The sequence below is a fragment of the Nuphar pumila genome, chromosome 5 (assembly GCF_984573655.1).
Source record: "Nuphar pumila chromosome 5, dmNupPumi1.hap1.1, whole genome shotgun sequence".
Lineage (NCBI taxonomy): Eukaryota > Viridiplantae > Streptophyta > Magnoliopsida > Nymphaeales > Nymphaeaceae > Nuphar > Nuphar pumila.
In genome coordinates, this window is record NC_143253.1 from 12,648,135 (window position 1) to 12,666,542 (window position 18,408).

At 38.7% G+C, this 18,408-nt stretch overlaps 1 protein-coding gene across 2 annotated transcripts in view; it reads left to right on the forward strand.

Annotated features, from left to right (window-relative positions):
- Positions 1-1,626: 1,626 nt before the first annotated feature.
- LOC149836823 (uncharacterized) overlaps positions 1,627-18,408 on the forward strand; it is a 32,808-nt gene continuing 16,026 nt past the window's right edge. The window contains exons 1-7 of one of the 2 annotated variants that reach the window (XM_090005597.1): positions 1,627-1,930; positions 1,995-2,192; positions 7,330-7,447; positions 7,937-8,031; positions 13,136-13,261; positions 13,374-13,494; positions 13,608-13,692. In XM_090005597.1, the coding sequence (XP_089861723.1) occupies positions 2,025-2,192; positions 7,330-7,447; positions 7,937-8,031; positions 13,136-13,261; positions 13,374-13,494; positions 13,608-13,692 (713 nt within the window). In that variant the 5' untranslated portion in view covers positions 1,627-1,930; positions 1,995-2,024. Of the gene's footprint in view, positions 1,931-1,976; positions 2,193-7,329; positions 7,448-7,936; positions 8,032-13,135; positions 13,262-13,373; positions 13,495-13,607; positions 13,693-18,408 lie in introns of both variants that reach the window. The other variant, XM_090005596.1, reaches the window with a different exon arrangement.

Here is an 18,408-nt window from a genome sequence, read left to right on the forward strand (position 1 = left end):
ATAAGGTGCCATGTAAGTTGTAGCCTGAAAAATCAGACGCCTAAACTTGTAGGTGATAAAGGGCAAAAGTGTCAAGCGGGGGTCGTTTACGTCAATATCTATAAACCCCCCCCCCAAACCGTAGAGAATCAAAGAACAAGAACGATGTAGAATACACGTTTTATAAAATTCAATAAAGAAAGAAAAAAAAACCGTGCAATGACTCAAAGTAAACCAATGCAGTAAGTAAACACAAAATCTGAAATTTGAAACACCAAAAATGAGGGAGAAGAAAAAGAAAGTAGAAAATAATGGAATAACAAACTGGTTTGACAAGTCATTAGCTTATAGAACCTTCAACAACACGAAACATAAAAAAAGCAAAAAATAAATAACCAACATAAATAGAAGAAACCATGATTTTTTCTTTGAAGAGACCTAAAAAATCAAATAACGTTTCAAAAATAAATTGACCAATAATTAGATCTAAATTTCTAGTATTTTTTGGCATGCCAAAAAAATATTATAAAGAATTGGAACAAAGGAGAAGCTTATTACTCTATTTAGAAAATGGGTCCTTTTTCAATCATTATGGAGAAATGCCAACCCAACGAGTGATAAAAGAAACAGAAAGAATGGAGGAGTTATGGTGAGGATGGTATTTAAGATACAATAAATGCTGGTAAATGAATGAGAAAGGTGGTTCACTCTTGGTGTTTAATAGCTTTTTTAAAGAGAGACATTAGAAAAATATCGTTCTTAAAGAGGCATTAGTAGGGTTGCAATTATTCTAAAGAAAAAGCAAGGACAAAACAGAGACAAAAAATTATATATTCATAATTGTTTTCCTTAGCCCCCAAGTGGTTTGACATAGTGGGAGAGGGTCTTGACTGCTATACTGGTGATAAGGGTTCCATTCCCACGGGCATCAGCCCATTGATATAAGAAGAGGCAAGGGCATTTATGTCCTTTGCTCATGCCGAAACAAGGTGATTGCCTTAGGGCAAGGGTGCGGCACGGGTTTACACTGTTGGGTAAGTGACAGTAAGTACAACAAGTATACCCAGCGCGATTAGGTTTCTGATCTCAGGGGTGGTTTTCTTGTTCCTCATGAAAAAAAAAATCATTAATTGATGAAACCTCTAATTGATGAAACCCTTGGGTAAGTGACCCCTAATCATCGTAGCACAAACCTGTAATTGATGAAACCCTTGAGGTTACTTCTCTAGCCAAGTGAACATGGGCAAGATGAGCCAAGCCTTGTCGGGTTCAATTTGTCATAGGGACAAAACCAAAAAGTTTAGTGACACTTTTTTCGGTTAGGAATAGTATACAAGGAGACATGATACAAGATTAAGTAGGAGTATGGTAAGAAAACTATTTTTTCATGCTTTTTCGTAGGTGGATATTTGTAAGGCGCTTGTTTGCCCCAAGAATGTAGGCATAATGGATGGATTTATCAAAGGGATAATGAGACACTCACATTTTCTCAAACCACCCTCATACAATCATCCTAAAAATATGTTTTTTTTTTAGGGAACTGAAAAATCTTTTTGATAATTTGTTTGCATAAAAATTGCTGGACTGGATAATGAGAGAGAGAGAGACTCCCACCGGTTATCCAACCATGCAATAGGGTTTGAACTTGCGACGTTCCAACACAAGGTGACGTGCACTAACTGCTGCTACAATACAACCAGAGCCCGGTTGGGGTTGGTGAGGGAGAGGTGGAGACTGGAGGGTCGCTCGCTCCTTGGGGTAGTGGGGTGCCGATTGCAGTGTGTGAAAAAATCTGGAGAGAGAGATATTCGTCTATTCTTCTTCTTGCTCTGTGCTTCTGGTGTCTTGGAAACTCTAATTCTCTCTTCTTCCCTTTTAAGGGTCCTCAAGATCGAGTGAGGGTGGGCTTTTTCTGGCTTCCCCTTTTGTTGGTTGGTGGGGTGTTGTTGCTGTTGAAGACATCCCTCTCCCTGAGAGAGAGAGAGAGAGAGAGAGAGAGAGAGAGAGAGAGAGAGAGAGAGAGAGAGAGAGAGAGAGAGAGAGAGATGGCGGAGGACCCTCAGCGTTTGAAGAAGATCGCGGCGGGCGCTTACGACTACGAGAGCGACTCTCGATGGGCGGAGTACTGGTCCAACATCCTCATCCCTCCCCACATGGCCTCCCGCCCTGACGTCACCACCCACTTCAAGCACAAGTTCTACCAGCGATACATCGTATAAAATTCTCTTTCTCACTCTTTTTTCTCCCTTTCGAATTTTGTCCTGCCCTCTTCTTGTTTGTATGTTACCTTTCATCTTTTTATTCTTAATCTTGCTGTTGCTGTTATAATTGCTTATGGGCTTCAAAGATTGTTTGAGTTTGGGTTCAATTCCAACCGATCGCTTATTGCCTTTTGTTTCACGCTTTCCTGAATTCGCAACCAAGGCGTTATTTGGTGCAAGAAAAACCAGAGGTGATTCCCCCACGCGAATGATCATAAACAAGTCTGGAAGAAGAAAGAAGTTGATTGCTGCTATTTTCCTTTGTTAATTTTTAGTTAGATTTCTGGAACAATTTCTAGTAGGCACTATTTCATATGCAAAAGCAATGTTTTCCCCACAAGTTCAATGAAAAGAGAATGATCTCAAATTGAACACTCGAGCCAATGGCCTTATTTACAGAAAAAAGTAATCAAATAGCTGCGTTGTCCTTTGTTAACCTTTGAAACCAACATTTTTCTCCATATAGACTCCCTGTTTGAGAACCAATCTTGAATCAATTCCCGTTCATATACTGGTACTAATAGAAGTACTATGTGAATTGATACAGTCGTCAAAGATGGGACTCATATCGCCTTCTTGGTGTTAACCTCATGGTACTTGCTTAGCTTTGTCTCTTTCTACACTTATCAGGTTTTCACATCCTAATTCACGGATTTTCTTTGATGAATACACACAAATTTGTGTAAATCACAGTAACGAGTGACAGGCAGTCATGATACAAGGATAAGAGAGATAACAAAAGGAAAAGAAAATATAAAACACATTCATTTACAGAATGAATTAAGCTCTTATCCATGTTTACCTAATCTGAGGCAAAGGATTCAATTTCATTTATAGTCTTACCAAGAAAATCCGATGTTCATTTCAGATCTTTTTGTATCTTAGAAACCTATCCATTGAGTTTCTTGTTGTTATTGGATCTGCATGCTTCTTGAAATGCTTCTTCAGTGGACCATTCTCTTCAATAATTTTCCTCATTGTATACACATCGGTGTACTTTGTTAATGATTTTCTGCATTTTATGTTATTATTCATTTCTAGGTCTTCTAATTAGTTTGTCTTTTCTTCATGAGTGTTGGCTTCTTATTCTTTATGCCCAGAAAGTCCATAGCAACAATGTGCTGATATTCATTTTGATTCGTAATTTCTCTACTTCCATCCGTTTATCTCTGTTGATCTAGGTTCCTTGTACAATATCTGTCCCTGAAGAGTAGCATAACTTCTGACGAACTGTGATGATCAGGTTGTCAACTAACTTTTTATTCATTCATCTTACTTGTAAATGATGAAATAAATGCATTTCATTCGTATGCTATAATATGCAGTCAACAACATTATGCATTAATTCATATGGATTTTTGTAATTCCGCTGGTTATAACATGGGTAGTAAAATTCCTTGATCTGTAAAGTTTCATTTCTACTGTACCATAAAAATAAGGACTTTACATCTGGGAAATCAACCCATTTCTTTATTTTGGACTCTTTCATAGGGAGGGAGGTATTTGCCAAGTTCTTCTCCGGAAAGTATTCAGATGCCTTTGGAAACCCCCAATTAATTATCCCTTGAAATAGAGGGTTGAATCCTTAAGAGAATTATAATGGGCTCCTAAACAAGGTGATTTCCTTCAATTCCTTCTAAACCCATTTCCCTTCATTTCCTTCCAACTCATTTCCATCAACTCCCTTCAAATACCACCTCCCAAATAGAGCCTTAAATCTGGTGACTCTACAACAAAACAACAACAACAACTACTACGCCTTCATCCCAAAACAATTGGGGTCGGCGATATGAACCAAAAAAGAAAATCATTTTGGGTCTTCCACATGAATCCTTCTCCTCCAATCATTTCTATCCAATGCCATGTCCTCGGTGAGGTTCAAAGCATTCATATCCTTTCCTATCATCTCCATCCATGTCTTCCTAGGCCTACCCCGACCTCTTTTAACTAATATATTTTCCCATTTCTCCATCCTTCTAACTGGAGCATTATTAGGCCTTCGCCGAATATGTCCAAACCACCGTTAAATCTGGTGACTCTGGTATGCAATATTTCATACAGCTCTTCTTGATGTATGAACTATTGATCCTTATCATTTAGGGCTTATGTATATGCTAACACAGATTCATAGCTTAGATAAACTCAGCCTCTCCAAAAGAGGCTCATGTGATGACCTTGGTAGAGAACGATATGTATATAAAGGAGCATGAGGCAATGGATCCTGAATGTGTTTGGAGGAGGGATCCGTAAGTGATGTGTTGCAGGACTAGCTGATAGAATTGGGCATTAGGCATCAATTTTTTCAAGTGGTTTGCCTGAGATGATTTATGAACACCATCTATCCATATTGGCCAGCATTTAACACAAATGACGGTGGAAGATGATTTTGGTTACAAAGATAATTAAGATTTCATGCATATTCAGGTCATAAGCCAAATTTATTAATTGTTATTGTTGTTATTGTTGTTACTTGTTGATGAGCCATGTATGAAATGCTTGTGTTGTTTCCTTTAGAATCCATTCTTTAATCATCAAAAAATGTAATTATTGCGTAAAATTAATCTTTGAAAGTGGTATTTATTCCATCATTGTCATTATTATCGAGCCTATTCCAACTACATGGTTCACTCCATGATTCTTGCAGCTTTTTTTTTTACAGTGATTCTTGCAACCTTAATCACCCGTCTTTCACATTTTCTCTTATAATTCCCCTTCAAGTCTTGTTCCATTCTTTGATCTATCAAAAATATAACTATAGCCTAAAACTAATATTTGAAATTGGTATTTATTTCATCATTGTCATTATCATCAAGCCTATCCTTCTTTATTATTCATAACAATTCTGTACTTGGACGAGTGGAATCTTTCTATTCCATGTATACCAGAACTTTTGAAAAAAAAATCAAAATAGTGAAGTCTTTGTAACAACAATTAGTCTCTACATTAGCTAAAGCTTATTTGTTCTTGTTCATTCTTATCTCAACAAGATGGACTTTACCTAGGATGAATGAGAATGGAACAACTATTAAATCTTGGCTGGAAATCTCTTTTACCTATTGCTCTCAGTAATCTATTATTGACAACTTCTTCCCAACTCGTTTTGCTGCAACATAATAGGATATTCCAAATTCATATCCTCTCTCAAGCAAGAGAAAGAAACATCAAATTATTCATGGATATCCACAATATGTTTCCTATGGTGACTGGGTTCATGAAACATGGTCTACAGCTGCAAGATACATTGGTTAAAGTTTCATGATTACCTTATCTCACGCGAATCATTTACCTGTAACTATTCAACATCCTTATGAAAAATCGATCACATCAGAGCGTTTCCATTGGCGAATCCACTTTGAATTTGATAAATCCATTGCTTGTGAAGTATGTGTTCGCGTATGTCTGATAGATCTACCTATTGATTGGCGATTAGAAACATATATTAGAAAGAAGTGATTGCTTAATTATAGTATTGATTTATGTAGATCTTGTCCTTGCCCCCGTGAATATGGGACGAGAATAGATAAAGTTGGGGAGGCTGCAGAGGTCTTATTGATGGGGGCCGCACCCACCCCTACCAACTCCTGTATATTTCCAATTGCTCCTTTACACCAGCTAGATTCTCTCCGCCAGATTTGTTGTTGAATCGTCTCGTCTGTTAAGCAATGATCAGGCACAAGTCGAAAAGAAAGACTAAACGAGTCTGATTTCCATGATTATGCTCACTGAGAGGCAGCAGCGGAAGCAATGGGAGAAGAATGACCTTTATAATACCAGTTTTCTGAATCCACCTGGTGGTTTTTTTTATCCTCGACCTCGAGGCATCATACTCACTCCCAAAAATGCCATATATCCCTAAAAAAAATCAAAGATTTGTTCCTTGATTGGCTCTTGACATTGCACATGGCATCAAGTGGATCTCTACTTGATTGGTAGACATTATGTGTAGTCACGTACCATTTACATGTACATAATGTTTAAATTTTATTTTCTTCACAATACCTTACTCGGTGTTCAAAAGCTAGCCATTTAATAAGCCACTTGCATCAATACTATAGGCCCTTTAGCTGGATGAGACTTGCCAGCGAGTTTTGCAACCTTAATCACCCAGCCTTTCACATCTTCTCTTATAACTCCCCTTCAAGTCTTGATTTGCTTTCTCACTGGTGGTCCTCTCACATGTCCAAATAATTTTAGATAACACTCCATAAATCGTTTCTTTTATCGATAGACTATAGTCCTCTTGAATGCCTTCAAAAACATTTATTTGCTTTCTTATCCTTCTTTTTTAGCCCGTATATCCTTTCTAGCATACATATCTTTATGGTATAGATCTCCCTTTTTGTTGCTTTTCAGTTGCCCTACAATCAACAGATTCAACACCATATAACAGTGTTGGTCCTGCAACATTCTTGTAGAAACACCCTACTAATCAGAAAAGCATTTTTTTATCACATAACACCATAATAGCTTTCTACCACTTCATCTAGCTGGCATAAATCCCACTAGTGATATCTTCCTCAAACTTGCCATCTTACTGTAATGTGAGCCTGAGTGATGAAACTTTTGCCATAGTTATATTGCAAGATCTTGTATTATAGTTATGACACATTTTTCTATAACCTTCTCATTAAACTTGCCTTAATTGTTAAAATCCTGCCTAGGTGCTTGCCTTGGCGACTAGGAAACCTAGCTTAAGCCTTGCCCCTAGCAGCAACTAGGTGGGAGGTCATCTGCAATGGCAATTTTGTATGTGTTGTTTGTAATTTCTTGGACATGCTAATCTTGTTTTAGTAGTCTTCTTAAAATGTTAAAGAATATTGATATCATTTCCTGATTTTTTGTGATTATTATATTTTTAATTAAATTCTTATACTTTTTGTGGGTCACTTAGGCTGTCTTGCCTAGGCAGCACCCAGCACCTAGGGAGGCCAGTGGCTTAGGCGCCATTTGGATGACACGTAGAAAAACCTAGTTTTGATATTTAAGAAACCTTCTTTGTTCTGCTTATTTGATTAACTCTGTATTTAGCACTATGTTTTGTGATCATATTTTGATATTAACCATATTATAGAATCTATTTAATTTTTAGGATCCTGACCTTGAAGTTGAACCTATGTCATCTAGCACTTCTTCACAATCAGCAAGAACATCATCATCATCTTCTTCTTCATCAGCTGCAAATGGGCAAGCACGACCTCGGAACACTGGTAAGTTTCTCTTCGTACATTTGTAAGTTTGTATATTTCGAGCACAATTTACTTTTTAGACTTTATAAACAGTTTGGCTGCATATTTGAAAATCAAGCTTCATATCTGTACAAAGGAATGTGGTAAGGATTAATGTATACACATCAAAGAGGGTCAGGTACTCAAGTCTGGAGAACCTATGACCAAACACGACAACCATTACCCACCCATGTGTCTGATGGGCATCACAAATAGAGTTCCTTAAAATTTTGCATCTGACCTTAACAGATGACAGAAAGGGGGTTGGCTTTGTTTAGCCTGAGGTACATCTTTGAAAATGTACTCTATAGTGATATGGATGGCAAAAGTTTAAATGTGATTTAAGATAATGATGACTGGCTTTACCCACTCGTTTTTCACCATATAATTGTGTTCTGGTCTATCTTTTTTCAGTGTTTTCTTGCTTTTGGTTTTGGCCCTTGGTTGGAACTTAAAAAATTTATGCTGCAGGGTCTCACACAGGAACAGCATCAACAAGAACAAATGCCACACCTAGTCGACTCCGCTGGGACCGCCAATCCATTCAATTTTCTTTGAATGCTTGGGTAAATCTCTTTGTATTCACGTAGTCCTAATATTCCTGTATTAATTAATCAAAGCTTTGGTCAACCTGGATCAGAGTTGAATCCAAAGTATTAGTAGTACTTTTATTATAGAAATAGTTACTATTTTGTATGCTTCTAGTGGCTGTGTTAGGATTGAATAGGGGCTGCGAAGCTTAGGATTTAAGATGAGGCTTTCCAAGTATCTAAGATGATGTGCCTAAATCTTTTACCTCTACCTTGCCTTGAGATGCGTACTTTACATCCCAAGCTGAGCACCACTTGACTTAAGGAAAGAAAAAAGTGAGCTAAGCTTGGGAAGCTTGTGGTCATATATGTTTTTACAAATCCATATCCATCAAATGGGAACTGCTATCAACTTGGAGACTTATTTCAAGTTCAACTCAAGAAATATATGTGGTATTTCGAATGACTTCACATTGCACACAATATGTCAGAATCAACATCATTCCAAGTTGTGATAGGTGATAGTCTCATGGTGCAACATGTGCAAGTTCAGGGCAATTTTTAGGAACAAAATGACAAAAAAGAATGAGAAACTGTCACACCTTTGCATGTCTCAGCAAAGTTTTTTATTCTTTGTCAAAACACAATTGAGAAGTCACGTGATCATGGTCTATGTTGTTTACCAACATAATTTCTGTTGATCTGTAACTAAGACTTTTTTAACCATTGAATGTGTGTCCTCATTACTGAGAGCAATATTCATGCCAGTACGTTATGGTACCATTATGGACTAGTTTAAGATCCTCTGTTCTGTAGAATTCCTTGATATGTGTTTTGTTTTGTTTTGTTTCTTATTGTGGTTAGCAATGTATATTCCTAAGTTTCATGTTTTGTAGGGCCTTTCATATTTACTCTTGCTTCAAGTGATATGTGTTAGGTGTTGGTATAAAATGAGGCTGTGGTATTGGGATCTAGAGGATTATCTGTATTATGTAGTGTTGTAGGCTCTTCAATATCTGCTTAAATCATTCGCTCTTAATGCATAAATTTGCTCGTGTATTCTCGAATTTCTATTTATCCAATATTGTTCCCTACTGGTGCCTTTTGAGGAACAAATCAAGTTGACAGGATGATTGTATCCCAAGAAGCATTATGGTAGCAATAGTGCTGGCTAATGATAAGAAGTGCCCTGTTAGCTGATTCTTCCAAGTAGAGAGAGATGAACTCGAAGGCAGACGCTTCCTCTGGGAACCAACGTCCCCTTCCTGAGGGAGACGAGAAGCATGATGCTTCTCATAGCCCCGGAGCATCTCCGGAGGTGACTATGGTACAACATGGTGACTGTATGAGATTGGAAATCACTCTGGAGCGCCATGATGAAATGATGGGGCCGTTCAAATGGACCCTTTTGGTAGGGTTTTCGAGAGGAAATCCTTGTAAGCATCTTTGATTCGTCTCAACAACATTGGAGGAAATGACCTGCGTGCATCACGGTGGGCCATGGAAAGTAGCCGGGAAAACCTTGATCAATGGATGCTCAGCATGGATCTGAAATTGCAAGCTTCTAATAGAGTGCCATTATGGATCCGCCTTCCTGTTCTTTCGGTCGAATGCTAGACAAAGGACGTCTTTAAGGGAATTGCGACATTCCTTCAAGGGTCCCTACTGGATGTAGACAATCACACCAGAGCGATGAAAAGATGCGCGTTTTCTCAAATCTGTGTATCAGTTCCATTGGATTTTGTTCCCGGATCGCACATTGAAATTGTCATAATCAATCAGCGCACCTTTCACCAGGAAATAATATATGAACAAAGGATTCATTTATGCCCTCAATGCGGATCAACGAATCACTCATAGGGTACGTGCGCCTTGTGTGTAGAGAACCACAACAAGAAAAATCTGACCCTCTCCCTCCAGATGAATGGAAGCAGGTCAAGTTTTATCATCGTAATCGGCCAGTGCAGAAGCGTAACCAGCAGAACCCTTCAACTAACCGATTTTTGGTTCTCACCAGCGAGGAGAAACATGAAGTGGACCAGACCTCAACTCCAATCTTTGCCGGAGGAGATGAAATTGCAAAGGATAATAAGTCTGTTGAAGAAATGATTGTTGAGCAAGCAGCCATGCAGGAAGTTGACTTAGAGGTTCGGTTTCCCACTGATTTAGGTTGCCGGCCATTCTCCGCCGGAGGTCGCCGACCGATCCAGATTCCAATGATGGTTTCCGGCAGCTAGGGTACTCCAGTGCAGTTTGGTAACCACCCACCATCGCACAACCGTGGATGTGAGATCCAAGTGGCACAACATCATAGGGAGTCTGCCAGGTCACCAAAGGCTCATAACCTCCAAGGTGACCTGAACAACATCCAATGTCTACCTTTGAATCCAATTCAACATCTAACGACCAGTCAACAACCTTGATATGATCAAAATAAAGTTGCCAGTCAAGGAAGCGGGAATAGAAGCGAGGCACTTTAAAAAATTTAGGAAGCGGGAAGTGTGGGATGACTTATAAGCAAACTAGGAATCGTCTCGAAAGCAACCTGGGAAGCGAAACGGAAGCGACCTAGGAAGTGAGGGGAAGCGAAAAAAGAGAAAAATAAAATAAAAAATAAATAAATATTACAAAAAAAAAGAAAAAAAGGGAGAAGCGAGCTTCGCTTCCCATTTTTTTGTGTGCTTCCCAGCGCATTTTGGAAGCGCGATGTTTCACACTTTCCCACTCCCTATGGCGCTTTCGGTAACTCTGGGTCAAAATTCTGAAGGATCCAGTTCAAGATCCATTGCCCCAATCAAGCAAAATGAATCCTAGTGTTCAAGACCACGACCCACACTCATTGGCCTAAATGGATCTAAGTATGACATACTCATATCCAAATCCAGTATACCAAGGGATTGGGGTGGATCCAAGCATTACTACAGAGTCAAATGTCGAAGACACGAATCCAAGTTTCGTGGTTCAAGCAATCAATAAGGACTCATTCCCTGTAGATCCAAATCCAAGTTTCATCCTGCAGCAGGAGCCATCCCTGAGGTGCCATTATCAGCATTTGCAACATCTTCAGTCATGTACGACATTTGGTATGGGCATTACCTCATTTCGCATTTGGGACCCGGATCCAGTTCGGGGTTGGACGAAGCAGAGCAAGAAGGACCTGAACCTCAATTGGAATTACCTGGATCCAAGGAAGACCAGCTGGCCCTTGTGGGGCCCACCTCCCCTCTTGAAGACACTTTGGTGGACGTGTGAAGGAAGTAAAGAGGACTGGGAATTGGTGTCCCTAATTTTGGTTTAGTCAACAAGGTCTTACCTATTCTTGGGTAGTATTTTTCTTTGTGTAGAGTGTAAATACTCTCTCTACACTCTATATATTCTCTCCTTGTATTGTACTTTGAAGATCATATTATGAATTGAACTTGTTGCTTCTCTATCTCTCAAAATTGCCCTTCTTCTTTCTCTCAAGTTTTTCTAATCACTCTTTCTCTTTCCCTTGTCTCCTAGGCCTTCTTCTCTTTTCTCTCTTTGGCCTCTAGTCCCTCTCTCATGTTTCTCTCTATTGCATCAAGATCAAACCTCAGTAGGTTTGCACCTTGGTACCCCCAAGCCAAGTGTGGATGGTGGACTCGAGCTCGGCGGTGGCCGAACCCTTGTTGTACCATCTTGCGCCCAGACGACCCTTTGGACCTTCAGACTTGCAGCAAAGTCTCCCAAGAATCCTCTCTAGGTCCTAGATCTTTGGGCCCGACTAATACGAGTTACAATACAATACTTACAACCTTGATTGATCCTACTGGAAAGCGGGATATGTGATCCGAAATTTTGACGGTCGCTTCATCAAAGCCGGATGGGTCATTGATCACTCTAGTCTTGCTGACCGAGATTTTCAATGCTGGATAAAAATCCTGAGCCAGATTCCAGTATCATCATGCATAGTAATCGAGGCTTCTCGCAGAGATTCTTTCGTCCAAGTTAATAGAAGTATGGAAGGCAGGGGATCAACTCATGGTCAGTTAGATCTCCTAATCCGAAGCCTTTTTAGTTTTGAAAGAAGTGATAAGGTTTGTTCCGAAAGAGTCCAATAGACTTGTTAGGACCCTTGCCATATCAGCTAATTCTATAGACAATAGGCATTGGTCCCACACGAACCCCGACAAGGTTCTCCCCTTGTAGACTTGTAAATATGTTTTCAGTGATTTCCTAATAAACTGGTAGGGGTCTGCCTAACCCCAGCTTTCTATGTCGAAAAAAAAGTAATGCTATAGGGGCATTATTATCTTCTACGAAATGGTGACACTCCTTTAATATTTGTATAAAAGACCTATATAGTTTAGTCCTTTTTATGAAAAATCTTTGTTTATATTTATAACAAATGCATAAGGCATATTAGTCCTTTGTGATGTGGGGTTGTTTGTATTTGTAAGAAATTTATGAGGATGGACTGGTTTTTCATGATGCATCCATCACACCTACAATCCAACCAACTAGGAGAGAATCAATAATTTTTTGGGCTAATTCTATTTATATTCTAAAGAAAATGGGTTGTAACTTGTAAGTCCACAAGGACTTTGCTCATCTGGTTTGTGCGACTCGTGGATGTCATCAAGTTGACGGGATGTCATGTGTTTGGATTCTTTGGAACTCGTGGTTGCACATCCCTTGCCGCAAGGCTGAAGCTGGGTTTACTCCCTGGTGGGCAGTGGGGCCCTGGAGTTTTATGCCAATGAACTTGGTGAGGAGGGTGGTTTCTTCCCAGTTATCCAAGAGAAAAAAAAAGGAAAAGGAAAGATGGGATGCCAGTCCAAGGAGGATTCTTGGACTATTCTCTTAGAAAATGTGGTTCCCCCCAACTTGTTTCTCCCTCTAGTGGTATCTTGGATTCATAGCTCGACCGTTTGATGATTCTTGTTGTGAAGGTGACTATCAATACATATTTGATGAAACACATATTTCTTTGTGTGCCTCAAATGAAGGATCTCAAAATAATATTATGGCTACCATTTTCTGTTTTTTCTGTCAGGACTTTGTTCACAACTTTTCTTTATGCTTACAAAGATATTTGTCTGGCTGTTGTGTCTTATTGTTAGTTGTTGTAGAAGACTTATAATTAATGCCTGCTTTGGTTGGTTGGTAATCACAGGTTTTTGTTGTGACTGTGTTGGCAATCCTTCCTCTTCTACCAAATGCATTGTCAAATAAGGCATATCGACTGTCTTTGCTGGGCACAGCAATTTCTTCTGCATATTCTTTATACTCATTGTACGGGGTAAGGAAATTGCTAACTATTTTCTATTAAATTATCAAATGCTCTTTGTTGTTACCATCATTTAGATGATGCTGAAACTTGTTTCATGTTCTGTTTCTTTTGCTTTTTACAGAAACCTAGGTCATGGAATTTCCAAGCAGTTCAAGTATGGTTTCAGTCTGTGATTTCTGCAAAGGATTTCATCTACCTCCTCTACTGTCTTATTTTTGTTTCATCACAAACTCATATAAAATGTTAGTAAACAGCCTCTAACATGGATTCTTGATGCAATTGTTTAAAATCTTTCATGTTTTTTTGTTCTTCCCATTTCCTTTGCTGATCATGCCCTTTTTGGATTGTATGGCAGTTTCTCTAATACCAGTGCTTTGTTGGGCCCTCGAGCATGTCGCAAAGTTCCTAAGGCGTAGTTTTAATCATTCCAACTTTTATAGGTATGGAAATTTGCAGTGGTATTCTAGGTTGCATTATTGAGTTGTTTGCAATAATCAGCCTTTTAGTTAACTTAACGATCATATTTGCTGAGTTCTGGAATCAGTTAAAGAGATACATGGTAGTCTTTTATAATTTGCTCACATCCACAATTGTGTTTTCTGGCTTTTTGTGGTATGAATACATTAAGAAATGCCTTAGTGTTGTCTTGAGATGCAGCTTAAACATGAAGCAACCACCATTAACACTTGTTCTGTTCTGTTGCTTACTAAACATAGTGGATGTCAAAACTGTAAACAATAGGTTTAGACTTCAAATCCTATTGCTTTCAGCTTTGCAGCTTTGTGACATTGCTTCTTTTTTTAATGAAACGAGCCAGCTCGAGCTTGGTTTATTTAGCTTGGGCTTGTCAGGAGCTCGAGCAGCTCAATCGGGGTTATGCCTCATTTTTATAAGAGGTACTGGCAATTTGGTGTGTATCACTTACGCATAATGAGGCATAAGCCTCTGTTTATGTTTCTGTATGCAGCTTGTCTACTACACTTTGAGGCATATGCCTCACGCTGAGGTGGATGTCTTCCAAAAATTGCCAAGCACACTTGGTTCTTGTTCAATGTTTGCTTTGAAAATCATATAGAATTTGATCTTGAACCATGTTAATATTCAGCACAGGGGTTTTGGTTGATTGATTTCCTTTTTCTGTTCCTTGTAAACTCTCATTATTTTTTATGCTTTTTATTTTGATATTTTTATCCAGTGAATTAGACATTGGAAGCAAGAGGTTTTAAGTTGAGTAAGAGTAAGACAGAATACATGGAATGTCGATTTAGTAAGCAACGAAGTAGTGATGGGAGTGTAGTGAAGCTTGGTGAGCACGAAATACCGGTGGATGATTCTTTCAAATATTTGGGATCTATCATTCAAAAGTATGGAGAAATTGATGGAGATGTAAATCATAGGATAAAGGTTGGGTGAATGAAATGGAAGAGTGCAACTGGAGTGTTGTGCGATCGTAGAATGCCATTGCGGTTGAAGGAAAAGTTTTATAGGATGACTATTAGGCCCGCTTTACTATTTAGTACGGAATGTTGGGCTGCCAAGAGACATCATATTCAAAAAATGAGTGTAGCTGAGATGCGTATGCTGAGATGGATGTGTGGAAATACAATAAAAGATAAGATTCAGAACGAGGAGATACGTAAGAAGGTAGGCGTTGCACCCATTGAAAATAAGATGAGAGAGAATCGTTTATGGTGGTTTGGACATATTCGACGAAGGCCTAATGATGCTCCAGTTAGAAGGATGGAGAAATGGGAAAATATATTAGTTAAAAGAGGTCGGGGTAGGCCTAGGAAGACATGGATGGAGGTGATAAGAAAGGATATGAATGCTTTGAACCTCACCGAGGACATGGCATTGGATAGAAATGAATGGAGGAGAAGGATTCATGTGGAAGACCCATAATGATTTTCTTTGTTGGTTCATATCGCCGACCCCAATTGTTTTGGGATGAAGGCGTAGTTGTTGTTGTTGTTGTTGAATTAGATAATAATCCAAAATTTTATTAAAAAACTGAATGAGCATAAACACTTAAAGGTGCTGAATTGACTTAAGCACCCTGACAAGGGGGTGAAACACAACAGTGATGGCAGCAACCAGTCTAAATCAATCAAGAGATGGAACCAAATTGTTTTCATGGTAATTTTAGTTTTCGAGTTGCAGTATGAAAAAACAAGCTCTTGTATTTGGGAACCTATTTATTATGCTAAAGTCCAGTAAATGTGGCTTAGTGCTACCCAAAGGAAAGGAACCAGACTATAAGATCAACGTAAAGCAGGATGCTGCAAAATTATCACCTAGTGCTGCTATTTTTAAGGTTTGACTCGAGTAAAATAGGAATCAATAAGGAAGCAAAAGGAAAACCATGAAAAAGATAATGATCACTTGCAAATGAATGTGGCTGATTGGGTTCCAATAGCAACGCAGGATAGCATTAATGGGGATGAGAAAAGGTGGTGGTTGGTGTAGGCTGCATTAATGGGGATGAGAGAGTGAGCTCATGTTAACAATTTGGCATAGATTTCCTTGATATGATGGCAGTGCAGAATGTTGGCCAGCATACCCCTGAGGATATGGAGTGATTTTAGTTATCAAGAACCCAAGATGGTTCAAATGGCTAGAATACCATCAAGACTTGGTGAAGAACGAAGGCTACTTTGAGCGCTATGCATTGGAGGGACTTGGGGATTTGGAGAAATTAAAGGCAGCAAATTCTTGGACTTGGCATTTTCCTCCTATAACTTTGGTTAAGTTGCGTCACTAGTAAGATATGACCACATGGGATGAAAAGGGATATTGCATTACCATGACAAATTTCCATTGTGATCACTAGCATGTTCTAGGTCACAATCAGAGCTACTAGAAGTGCCATAGTGGAGTGAGTAGCACATATTTGAAGCAGGAAGCACCTTACTTCTGAAGCATTTGTAGAAGAGAGGCTTTTCTATGAAAAACATGACTTTTAGGAGACGAACTAATAAACACAATTCCAGAAAATTGAAGTTATGATTTTCAAAACAAGCACCATTGCCTAGTATTTGTAGTCGTGATAGCCAAATATTGGAATGTAATTCTGAAAAATACCACTTCTTTTTCTTTATATTTTGAGAAAATCTATTGAAATTTTATTGGTTTTGTTTATAATCATTAATAGGTCATGGTATGTTTTTGCCTCAATCTTATTAAAATTGATAATTAGTATTATGCAATTCATATTATTCAACATGAATCTTTATGCTTTGTTGGTTGCTGTATGAATAGTCAGCACCTATTATTAGAATTTTACATGTGTAACTCTTTTCACTATTTAGTTTTAAGACTGATGTTTTTGATGTTTTATATTTCTAGGACACATAGATCATGTGCTTTTATTAGTTAAAAAATAGATTCACATTTAATATGATTTTCGTCTCACTTATGGTTTGACTCCAAATTTTCTTCTGGCTTCACTTATTAGAATTTTAAAATGCCTTGCTTCTTGCTTACATAGTTGGGGTTTATGTGATTGCGCATATTAAGTGTTTATTGAATTTCTTAAGTAATTCACATAAAGTGGAAGTGCTTCTGCTTATTTCTGTTATTCTTGGTTTTTCCTCAACATTCGGGAAACACAAAACACAGAAAATCGCTGCATAGCAATTTTCTATGTTTGTGTTTTACACAAAAAAATCGCTGCACACTAGCAATTTTCTGTGCTTTATATGCCTCGAGTACTTTGTAAAGTATTCGGACCCAATCACCTAACTACGCCACCCTCCTGATTCCGCCTTGCATCAATTAATTGGTCCAAAGTACTGAATTTACTCTTTTTCTTTGGGTGTTTTGGCTCTCGTCATTTTTCATAAAATTGTTCCTTTACCAAAAACTTCATAGGTGGCCACAAATTACATCCATTTTGGCAAACCTGACTTAGCAGATAAATGATTCCCCTAATAGAATTTGCACTTAGCATGTCAGTTGCACATTTTGGCTTCCATGTGGTCCGCGTTATCTCTTCTTCGTACATGCGTGAATGTGCCACCTTTGTAGGCCAGAGGGTGCTTTTCCACCAATACTTGTGCGACCTATTCCATCAACTAACTGGGCTACAACGAAATTCCATGAAAATATGAAGGAAATTATTGTGAAATTTGTGAAACAATTCTTGGAGATCTCTCCAACAGATAATGAAGTTTTTAAAAAATAGGCCTCAAGTTTAATTTAAGGCACCACTTATGGAACTATATGATAGTCTCATAATGACAAACCTACCGAAAACACACATTCTGATGAGCAACTCATGTCTAATTCCACCCCAAAGGGGTTTGGCATAGTGGGATGGGGCCTAGGCCGTTAGGCAGGCGGTCTAGGTTCAAATACCATGGGCATCACCCCTTGCTCAAGCCGAAGCATGAGGACTCCCTGGGAGCAAGGGGTAAGCCCACAGAGTTTTACACTGCCAGGATAATGACCGTAAGTGCGGCAGGCTGATCCATAGCAACTAGGTCTCTGATCCTGGGGGTGGTTTCTCCGTGTAAATAAAAAAAGACTCATGTCTAATTCCAGTTCAACATGCTCTTATCAATTGGGAGCAGATTCAGTGATTGGCCGAGTGGTTTGCAAAGGTACTTAGCCCAATCGCTGACTGCCACTTCCCGCGCCATTCCTCTCCTTCAGAAAGGGGTTTCACACCTCCCCACTCGCACCTTCAAAAGGACCGAGTAGCTTTTTTTAGTGGGAAGTAGCCCAAAGGAGTCAAAACTTGGAAAGGAAATCTCAACTGCTTCATTTGATCATTCAAGAACAACTAACACATGAAACTCTGTAACTACATAAATCACATGAAAAGATAAAAGCTTCACAAGAGCACGATGAAACAAGATTTAAAATTTTCAATTGCTGCTAAACATTTTATCTGTGCCAAACTATATGGGTGGCTAGCACTGTATTGCCTACCTTTTCACAATTAAATTCCATCTAACACAATTTTCACTTTCAATTCTTTTAAAAACAAGGAATGCTTATTTTAATATAAAGAAAAGGGATTGCAGTGAAGCATGCACAACAAGTGAGACACGCTTGTAGATGCCTTATAAGTGGAGGATGATGCCTCAACAAACAATGTCTGTTAACCACATAAGAACATCATGCTGACACATCCTAAACATGAAACCAAAGCT